The sequence below is a fragment of the Amblyraja radiata genome, chromosome 7 (genome assembly GCF_010909765.2).
Source record: "Amblyraja radiata isolate CabotCenter1 chromosome 7, sAmbRad1.1.pri, whole genome shotgun sequence".
NCBI lineage: Eukaryota > Metazoa > Chordata > Chondrichthyes > Rajiformes > Rajidae > Amblyraja > Amblyraja radiata.
The window spans coordinates 8,641,246-8,652,477 of NC_045962.1; the positions used below are offsets into that span (position 1 = coordinate 8,641,246).

At 47.0% G+C, this 11,232-nt stretch overlaps 1 protein-coding gene across 2 annotated transcripts in view; it reads left to right on the forward strand.

Moving 5' to 3' along the window:
- Nucleotides 1-11,232, forward strand: part of nostrin (nitric oxide synthase trafficking) — a 56,182-nt gene that overhangs the window by 42,604 nt on the left and 2,346 nt on the right. For both annotated transcript variants that reach the window (XM_033023655.1, XM_033023656.1), the window contains 3 exons: nt 3,754-3,879; nt 6,673-6,883; nt 11,143-11,229. In XM_033023655.1, coding sequence (XP_032879546.1) covers nt 3,754-3,879; nt 6,673-6,883; nt 11,143-11,229 — 424 coding nt within the window. The remainder of the gene's footprint in view (nt 1-3,753; nt 3,880-6,672; nt 6,884-11,142; nt 11,230-11,232) is intronic.

Below are 11,232 nucleotides of genomic sequence, written 5' to 3' on the forward strand. Positions count from 1 at the left end.
ATTCAGAGGAGAGGGAGACACAAAGGTAAGGAAGGGTAAGGTGTGAAAACAAGACATCAAAAGAGACAAAGTTCAAGGAAAATATCGAATAGATCATTGTTAGCTGGGAGAAGGTGACAACAAAGCAAACAGAGATAAAATGTAATCGGGGACAGTCAGACTGGTGGGAGAACTGGGATGGGGGAGGGATGGAGGGAGAAGGAAAGCAAGGGTTACTTGAAGTTAGAGAAGTCAAAGTTCATACCGCAGGGGTGTAAGTTGCCCAAGCGAAATATGAGGTGCTGTTCCTCCAATTTGCACTGGGCCTCACTGCCATTATTTATTGCTTACATTTTCTTGTTCAGGTATTATCTCAAGATTTGTGAAACTATCTGCTCCTACTCTTAATCAACTCTAAATGAAAATGCTTAATCCAGTGTATATATTAGTCAGGAGAAGTTGGGTTGTTTTCTTCAGCGTGTCGGAGGTTGAGGGGAGACCTGATAGAACAATTGTGAGACGCATAGAAATGGTAGACATTCAGAACATTTTTCCCTCGGGTGGAAATGTCAAATACTGGAGGGCATTTCCTTAAGCTAAGAGGGGAGGGGTGGGAGATTGCAACCTTCATTTGGTCCACCTTGTTTCGACGAATGTAATCAACCTGGTATGCACAATGAAATAGAACAAGTTGTCCTACAACTTTAGGCTGTGCAAGACGAAGAGGGGAGAAAGAAAGATGTGCAGAGCAAGTTTTGTTTTTTTACACAGAGTGGTGGGTGCCTGGAACGCGCTGCTATAGGTGGTAGTGGAGGCAGATACGGTATTGGCATTTAAGAGGCTTTTAGATAACCACATGGATATGCAGGGAATGGAGAGATATAGACCATGTGCAGACAGAGGAGATTAGTTACTCTTGGCAAAAATAGACACAAAATGCTGGAGTAACTCAGCGGGACAGACAGCATCTCTAGGAATGGGTGGCGTTGTCTATCTTTGGTTTAAACCAGCATCTGCAGTTCCTTCCTACAGTTTTCTTGGCATCGTGTTTAGAATGGTCATTTTTGGCGGCGCGACTCACCCGTTGCAGCGGCCCCTACAGCCTGCCTGTCTTTTTTTATTTTGTGTCTAGTTAAATGTAGTGTTGGTGTTTTTTTAAAACTAGTTTTAAATGTGTATATGTGGGGGGGGGGGGGGGGGGAGGGGGAAACCGTTTAAAATCTCTTCCCTGTCCGGGAGACCCGACCTTTTCCCTGTTGGGTCTCCGTTGTCGTTGGGGCCTAGCACCGTGGAGCGGCCTCCAACCTGAACGACCCGGGGGCTCGGGAGACTGCAGAGCTGCGGAGCTGCAGACTACTCACCATCGTGGGGCTGGCCGGCCTCGGAACGTGGGGAGCGGTGGTGACTCGCTGCTGCGACTCGACTCCTGGGGCTCGGAGGCTCCAGCAACGCAGCCGCAGGTCCGGTGGACTGGGACATCGGGAGCTCGCGGGTCCGGGGGGGAGAGAGAGACCGCTTCCCGGAGCTCCCGCAACGCGACTTCTCCAGCCCGTGTCGCGGGGTTGGAACGACCCGGAGCAGGGTCGTACATCGCCCGGCGCGGCTTCATGGCCGTGGGACATTACAGCGCTTGCCGGGGGCTCCAACATTGTGACATTTAGACCGCGAGCGGGGCCGTAAATCGCCCGGCACGGCCTAAAATGGCCGTGGGACTTATCATCGCCCGCCTGGGGCTTGGACATCGGGAGAGACATGGAGAACAGGGGAGAGAAAAGACTTTGCCTTCCATCACAGTGGGTCCACTGTGATGGATGTTTGTGTGAATTAAATTGTGTGTATGTCTAGGAAATTGTCTTTGTTTGTATGGCTGTGGAAACAGAATTTCGTTTGAGCCTCACTGAGGCTCAAATGACAATAAATTGTATTGTATTGTATTGTATTGTGGGCCGAAGGGCCTGTTGCTGTGCTACAGTGCTCCGTGTTCACAGTGAGCTGGTTCTGCAGCAGTCCAGTGTCCCCGAGTGTCTCACTTGTGCTTTATCTGCACGGTTTATGCCGAGATCTCCCCGCACCGCCATTGTCATTGTGGCGATGTCACTGAACAAACCCACTTGGTGAACTGGCTTCTCTGAGGATGGAATTAAATTAACACCAGTGAACGTCAGCAATTCGTATCTGATGGTGCTCTGAAGGTTCACCTTTGTGCCAGCATTGGATCAGCTTTATGTGGAAACGTGGAACTGCAGATGATGGCTTACAACAAGTTTTAGACACTAAATGCTGGAGTAACCTCAGCGGGACAGGCAGCATTTCTGGAGAGAAGGAATGGGTGACGTTACGGGTCGAGACCCTTCTTCAGAAACGTCGCCCGTTCCTTCTATCCAGAGATGTTGCCCGTCCCACTGAGTTACTCCAGCATTTTGTGTCTATCGTTGGTGTAAACCAGCATCTGCAGTTCCATCCTATACAAAAAGTTTTAGTTTGGTTTAAAACAAGTCTTGCATGTTGGAGAAGGGTAATGGGAGAATTGGCCAACAGAGAACTTAAAGGTCATGTTAGTTTAGTTTATTGTCACGTGTACTGAGGTATAGTGACGTTTTTGTTACGTGCTATCTAGTCAGCGAAAATATTATACGTGACTACAATGTAGCCGTCCATAAAGTACAGATACAGGAGGCCGAGAATAATGTTTAGTGCAAGTTAAAGTCTGTCGGCAGCAGCCTCTGCAGTCCGTCTGTCTTTTTTCTTTTTATCCTGTTAAGTGGATGACTTGGTTTTAGTTTTTATATTATTTTTAGCTGCGGGGGCGGGGGGGGGAGAAACGTTTTAATCTCTTCCCTGTAAGGGGACCCGACTTTTTCCTTGTCGAGTCTCTGTTGTCGTTGGGGCCTAACATCGTGGAGCCGGCGGCCTCCAACCAGAATCGACCTGGGGCTCCAGTTGCGGAACCTGCGGATTCACCATCGCGGAGCTGGCTGACTTCAGAGTGCGGAGCGCTATGGTGGCGAGCGGCTGCGACCAGACTTCGGAGCTTGAAGGCTTCGGCTGCAGACCCGGTGGGCGGTAACATCGGGAGCTCGCGGGTCCTGGTGGGAGACCGCTTTTCGGATCTCCCGCAACAGCAAACTTCGCCGGCCCGAATCGAGGGGTTTAAATCGACCCGGAGAGGGGCCTTACATCGCCCGGCACGGCTTAAACGGCAGCGGGACTTACCATCGCCCACTGGGGGGGGGGGGGCTCTGACATCAGGAGCCTCGATCTGCTCGCTGCAGCAGTTTTGGCTGCTTGACTGCGGGAGTGGAATGGGCACAGAGAACAGGGAAGAGATAAGTCTTTGCCTTCCATCACAGTGAGGAGGTGTTTGGGGATTCACTGTGATGGATGTTTTGTGAGTAATTGTGTGTTTTGGTTTATTTTTTGTTTGATGATGACTGCAGAAACGCAATTTTGTTTGAACATATGTTCAAATGACAATAAACAATTCTGATTCTGATTCTAATTCTGATTAAAGATGGTTCGAGGATCTCTAATGTGGTATATGGGAGTTCAGGACCAAAGTGCTGGAGTAACACAACGGGTCAAGCTGCATGTCTGGATATGTGCCCCTCTTAAGAATCTGGAGTCTGAAGGAGGGTCCTAACCCAAAACGTCACCTCACCATGATCTCCAGAGATGCTGCCTGATCCGCCGAGTTCCTCCAGCACACTGGGTCTTTCTATTATATCAGTTTTATGGGTTTTTTCCATTTTAATGATTATATACATTTGCTTTCAGGCAGCACTGAAACTAACCCTTTTGGAATTGAATTTCTACAAACTTGCATCGTCCATGGCAGAACTGGAAGGCAATCCCAAACCATCCCACCCTCTCAGTGACTGCATCACCAACTGGAAAGATAAGGTGAGGTTGGTTTCGTTTAGAGATACAGCGCAGAAACAGGCCCTTCGGCCCCTCCAGGTCCGCGCTGACCAGCGATCCCCCGCGCACTAGTTCTACCCTACACACAGAATCCAATTAACCCGCACGCCTTTGGAGTGTGGGAGGAAACTGGAGCACCTGGGGATGGGAAGGGATGAGCAGGCCAGGGATTCACAGAGTGGTTTCTGCAGAAGGGATGAGGAGAGGAAGCAATTTACTCATGCTGAAACGAAGAAAAGTTTACTGTGTCTGGTCATCCGGTCATCAATGACTTTTTTTTTAGGCATTGATAGAGCCTTGTTTGGATGAAGGGCCTGTTTCCATTCTAGAATGAGTGATACAGTGTGGAAACAGGCCCTTCGGCCCAACTTGACCACACCAGCCAACATGTCCCAGCTACACTAGTCCCACTTGCCAGCATTTGGTCCACATCCATCCAAACCTGCCCTATCCGTATACCTGTCTAACTGTTTCTTTATTGTTGGCATCGTTCCAGCCTCAACTACCTCCTCTGGCAGCTCGTTCCATACACCCACCACCTTTTGTGTGAAATGATGCGTAGACATTTATTGTATGACCATTTTGATAAGACTTGCTGATTAATTTAGAAACCTTCTGATGAGGTATAGTGTTAATGTGCGGGGATCGTTGGTCAGCGCGGACCCGGTGGGCTGAAGGGCCTGTTTCCGCGCTGTATCTCTAAACTAAACTAAAAGGTAGCATGGCAGCACACGTATCAGAATAATATACGCAACATTCATCTAACCACCAACTTTAATTTAGAAACTTTAAGTGTATACAACGGCTTGCAGCTTTGCATTGAGTCACACAGCATGAAAACAGGCCCTTCAGCCCAAACTGCCTGTGCTGACCAAGATGTCCCATCTGTGCATTTGGCCCACATCCCTCTAAACCTTCATATCCATGTACCTGTCCAAGTGTCTTTTAACTGTCATTGCGGTACCTGTGAGGGTCAGTGTTTTCGTGAAGTGGCTGGACCTTCCCAATTGTGGCATATCAAAAACATTCAGTACATCATCGCGACGTGTAAGAATCCTTCTGGTTGTGCAAGCTATCAGTAATGGAAATGGCCTACAACAATATTCAGTGGTGGTGTTTTAAGCACGTCAAAGTACAACTCCGAGAATATTCTTTCGGTAGAATGCCATGAAAGTTTACCGTTTGGTTGCCATAGTTGCAGGTTGTCCTATTAGGGGAGATTAAGATGACCATGCCTTAGAATAAATAAAAGTGATCTCAATGAGAAATACATTCTTGATTAGTTGTCAGGACGAATGTGTTGCCTGTCTGCAGGATCTAGAACCAGGGTGCTAAATCCTTCTGATTCTGTACCAAAGATTGGTACCACAAGGAGGAGGACTGGCTGAACTCTGTGCCTGCCACCACAGTGAAGAATGTTGTGGTGGATGTTTGTGTTAAATCTTATTGTGTATTGTGTGTTCTTTTTAAGTGTATCGCTGCTGGCAAATTCATTTCACTGCACCTTCGGGTGTATGTGACGAATAAAATTGACTTTCTTTTGACTTTGGAGTCATAGTTATACAGCACGAAACAGGCCCTTCGGCCCAACTTGCCCATGTTGACCAAGATGCCGCATCTACACTAGTCCCACCTGCCTGCATTGGCCCATATCCCTCTAAACCTGTCCTATCCATGTACCTGTCTAGGTGTCTTAAATGTTGTTATGGTGCCTGCCTCAACTACTTAGTTTAGTTTAGAGATTCAGCGCGGGAACAGGCCCTTTTGGCCCACCGGGTCCGCGCCGACCAGAGATCCCCGCACATTAACACCATCGTACACCCACTCGGGACAATTATTTTTACATTTACCAAGCCAATTAACCTACAAACCTGTACGTCTTTGGAGTGCGGGAGGAAACCGAAGATCTCACAGAAAACCCACGCGGGTCACAGGGAGAACGTACAAACTCCGCACAGACAGCACCCGTAGTCAGGATTGAACCCGGGTCTCCAGCGCTGCGTTTGCAGTAAGGCAGCAACTCTACTGCTGCGCCACCGTGCCACAGGCTGAAGAAGGGTCTCGACCCGAAACGTCACCGATTCCTTTCCTCCATGGATGCTGCATGACCCGCTGAGTTCCTCCAGCTTTTTGTGCTTACCCCCTCTGGCAGCTCATTCCGTGTACCCACCACCCCGTCCAAGTCTATTCATGATGGAGATTTTTAAATGTTAAAGGCAGCAAGGGATATCTGGTCAGTACAGGAAAGTAGCATTGAGAGAACCATGATCTTATTGAGTGCTGGAACAGACACTAGGGTTTACATTTACAATGCTCCCTGCTGCTATTTTTAAGGGGCATTCAATGGTGCTTTATCATCATGTGCCTACTTCACAAAGATCGCTGATCTCAAAGCAAACTGATAATCATGTTACAAAGAAGATCGACACAAAATGCTGGAGTAACCTCGCGGGTCTGGACCGATCATCAGCTGGAGAGTAAATTGTTATAAATATTGGTATATTGCATTAGAAAATTGGTAGTTTAGAGAAACAGCGCGGAAACAGGCCCTTCAGCCCACTGAGTCCGTACCCACCAGCGATCCCCGCACATTAACACTATCCTACACAAACTAGGGACAATTTACACTTATAGCCAATTTACCTACAGTACAGACAGCACCCGTAGTCAGGATTGAGCCCGGGTCTCCGGCGCTCTAAGGCAGCAACTCTACCGCTGCGCCAAACGTGCGGTCCGAGCTTCACCTCGTTATTACATTTCATTTATATTTGGCAGGATTATCATCACAGCCTGGTGCAGATATCTCGTCCTGTGAAAATGAAAAGCAGGCAGCAGAACAGCACGAGAAGCTCTGTATTTGTGGAGCCGGGTCAATATCATGAACCCTGTGCCGTGCACATGGAGGAGCCGATCTATGCGAACCATTGCAATCATTTACCGATGCCAGTGGACCCACCTAAAACCAACGCGGGGACAGCTGACTATGGTAAGTGAGGAAAAACAGGCACTTCCGGGAGAAAATGGGCTTTGTACTCCCAGGAGATGTACTAGTTTGGTTTTGAAAAATGACACTTCCTTATGGGGGGGGGGGTGGAAAAATCACCCCAAGTAGATTAAACCTATTAAAATTAATTTTTGTTTTCAGTTTGCATTTGCCTTTGCGCATAGATAGTGTTTGTACTTAGTTTGTTATGTGTACCGAGGTACAGTGAACAGCTTTTTTGTTGCATGCTGTCCGGTAATTGGAAAGACAATACACGATTACCATCGAGCCATTTACAGTGAATACATACATAATAAGGGAATTCCAAGTATTTCAAATTTAAAAAAAATGCCTAGTGTCATTAAGCAGGGAAACGGGCCCTTCGGCCCAACTTGTCCATGCCAACCAAAATCCCACATCTACACTACTTCCTTGGTCCCACCTGCCCACATTTGGCCCACAACACTCTAAACCTGTCTGATCCATGTAACTGTCCAAGTGTCTCTTAAACGTTGCGATAGTACCTGCCTGATGACTTCTTCCGCCAGTTTGTTCTATATACCCACCCCATTAAATCTTCCCCCCCCCCCTTACCTTAAACCTATGTCCCTGGTTCTTGATACTCCTGTTCTGGACAAAAGACTGTACATTTACTCTATCTAGTCCTTTCATGATTTTGTACACCTCTGTAAGATCACTACTCATCAAAAGATCATGTGATTGGAGTGGAATTAGGCCATTCGGCCCATCAAGTCTACTCCTCCATTCAATCAAGGCTGATCTATCTCTCCATCCTAACCCCATTCTCCTACCTTCTCCCCATAACCCCTGGTTCTAATTAAGAATCGATCTATCTCTGCCTTGAATATATCCACTGACTTGGCAAAGAATTCCACCGACTCACTCATCCTCCTGCACTCCGTGGAGTAAAGACCTAGCCTGTCCAACCTCTCCCTGTAGCTCAGGCCCTCGAATCCTGGCAACATGCCCGTAAAAATGCAAATGGTTGCTTTGTGTTGCATTTGGAGCTCTTATGCATTGGCAGCGAATCTGAACAAAATATAAACTACACATTATTTTTCCAAGAAGTTGCACATTAATTAAAATCTCTGTTGGTTTTGGCATCTGCTTTGGGTCCAAACACTGGGGTTCATAATCTATGATGAGGAAGAAGGGAGTCACAAATTGTGAGAGACGTGTAAATTGATGTCAAATCCTTTTAAAACAAAGCCATTCGGAGAGATATTTTAGTTTAGGTAAACGACGAGTCCACGCCAGTCATTGATCACCTGTTCACACTAGTTCTATGTTATCCCACAATTTACAGAGGCCAATTAACCCGCATGTCTTTGGGACGTGGGAGGAAACTGGAGTACCCGGGGGAAACCCACGTACGTGGTCACTGTGAGAACCGTGCAAACTCCACATAGACAGCACCTGGATCGCTGGTGCCGTGAGGCAGCAGCTCTACCAGCTGCCCCTAAGAGGCTAACAGTGAGAAAAGGGAGCATGATGGTTCAGGATAACTGCTACATATACAAAACAGGTCACTTTTTCTCAGTGAAGCAGTGAAGTGCGTTTAGTACTCGAAGGAAACGCGGGAGAACGTGCAAACTCCTCATGGGTAGCACACGTAGTCTAGGTTGAACCAGGATGGCTGGTGCAGTGATGCAGGCAGCTCTACCAGCTGGAGAATGTCGTGACAGCATAAAGTTCTATTTTGTGTAAAAACAGTAGGTCGTGAGTCTTATGGGTTGTGACACAGACCAACAACTTCAAATTATAAAGGTCAAATGTATAGATCAGTAAATATGTTCATACTTGCAGAGGCCTCTGGCTACCATGTGAACAATACTGTGAAATATAAGTATTGAGGCCTCTAAATTTCTGCGCATTGAGTATAGAAGTTGGGAGGTCGTGTTGCAGTTGCAGACATAGAAACATAGAAAATAGGTGCAGGAGGAAGCCATTCAGCCCTTCAAGCCAGCACCGTCATTCATTGTGATCATGGCTGATTGTCCCCAATCAATAACCCGTGCCTGCCTTCTCCCCATATCCCTTGATTCCACTAGCCCCTAGAGCTCTATCTAACTCTCTCTTAAATCCATCCAGCGACTTGGCCTCCACTGCCCTCTGTGGCAGGGAATTCCACAATTTCACAACTCTCTGGATGAAAACGTTTTTTTCTCACCTCAGTCTTAAATGGCCTCCCCTTTATTATAAGACTGTGGCCCCTGGTTCTGGACTCACCCAACACGTTGGTAAGACCACATTTAGAGTATTGTGTTCAGTTCTGGGCACCATGTCATAGGAAAGATGTTGTCATCTCGTGCTCTTAAAGATAGCGGAGTCAAGGGATATGGGGAGAAGGCAGGAACGGGGTACTGATTGGGGATGAACAGCCATGATCACATTGCATGGCAGTGCTGGCTCGAAGGGCCAAATGGCCTACTCCTGCACCTATTGTCTATTGTCAAAGCTGGAAAAGGGTGCTGTGAAGATTTACGAGGATGTTGCCAGGATTGGAGGGTCTGAGCTTCAGGGAGAGCTTGAGTACGCTGGGATTCTACGCAGGAGGATGAGGGGTGATCTTATGGAGGTGTATAAAATCATGAGAATAGATCGGGTAGATGCACAGCCTATCACCCAGAGTAGGTGAATGGAGGACACAGGTTTAAGGTGAAGGGGGAAAGATTTAATAGGAATCTATTAAAGAAGTATAATAGAAGTAACTTTTTCACACAAAGGGTGGTGGGTGTATGGAACAAGTTGCCAGAGGAGGTAGTTGAGGCTGGGATTATTCCATCGTTTAAGGAACAGTTAGACAGGTACATGGATAGGGCAAGTTTGGAGGGATGTGGATCAAACGCAGGCAGGTGAGACTAGTGTAGCTGGGACATTGTATGCCAGTGTGGGCAAGTTGGGCTGAAGGGACTTTTTCCACACTGTATCACTCTAGGACTCGGATTCCAAAGTAATTTGTGGGTTCAGCTATCACCACAGTTTCTCCTCTGCTATTGCCCTCTTGATCGAAAGCTTCAAATTGCTGAGGAGATGGAGGGTAAAAGTGGTAAAGGGTAAATTGGGACTCCACAGAAAATAAAGTTGCATGATGAAACCAAGATGTTTCACTGCGAGCACTTTACTTGCAAATAAAGAGTGAGCACACCGATTTAATGGAGGTAGAATTTTAAGACTTCATATATCGTTCTGACTACATTTTTAAGGTTTAATGTGATTAGATATTAAAAACCATAACAAATAAAGCAATGGGATTTGGACTAATTTTAGCAGCTCCTGAAGCATTGATCGTAGCATTTTGGAAAATTTACTGGACAGCACACGTTTAAAGTGGGAGAGACAAAGTTGAATGGGAAAAGGATGAGGGGGGGGGGGGGGAATCTTATAAACATATAAAATTATAAAAGGACTGGACAAGCTAGATGCAGGAAAAATGGTCCCAATGTGGGGCGAGTCCAGAACCGGGGGGCCACAGTCTTAGAATAAAGGGGAGGTCATTTAAGACTGAGGTGCGAAAAAACTTTTTCATCCAGAGTTGTGAATTTGTGGAATTCCCTGCTAGGGGCTAGTGGAGTCAAGGGATATGGGGAGAAGGCAGGCACGGGTTATTGATAGGGGACGATCAGCCATGATCACAATGAATGGTGGTGCTGGCTTGAAGGGCCGAATGGCCTCCTCCTGCACCTATTTTCTATGTTTCTATGTTCAGGGCAAGTTTTTGTTTACACAGAGAGGGTGGTGGGTGCCTGGAGTGTGCTGTCAGGGGTGGTGGTGGAGGCAGATATGACAGTGGGGTTTAAGTGGCTTTTGGATGGGCACATGAATATGCAGGGAATGTTTGAGATGATAGCAGGTACATGGATAGGACAGGTCTGAAGAGATATGGACCAAACGTGGGAGAACAGAGGTGGATCTGGTGCTGGATACTTTGTAACTTTGTCGGTACCCTTTATGTGGCGACTATTTGCATACCTTGGGTATGCAAGCAAAGAATTTCACTGTGGCTTGAGACGATAAAGTATTCATTCATTCAGGTGGGACTAGTGTAGCTGGGACATGTTGGCCGGTGTGGGCAAGTTGGACCCAAGGGCCACACTGTATCACTCTCTATGACTTTTGCAGCATTAGAAACACTCCAACCATTCTACTCCAGTCTAGTCACAATAAGTTAGTTTCAACTAGAAGTTTTGTCAGTGAGAATAAGACCGAGCATGCACTAAGATTGTCGTTTTACTCTACAGTAAAAGACCTTATTCCGGAGATTGGAACGTGTAAGGTCCTGTATGACTATGAGGCTGCGAGAGATGATGAACTTAGCATGCAACAAGGTA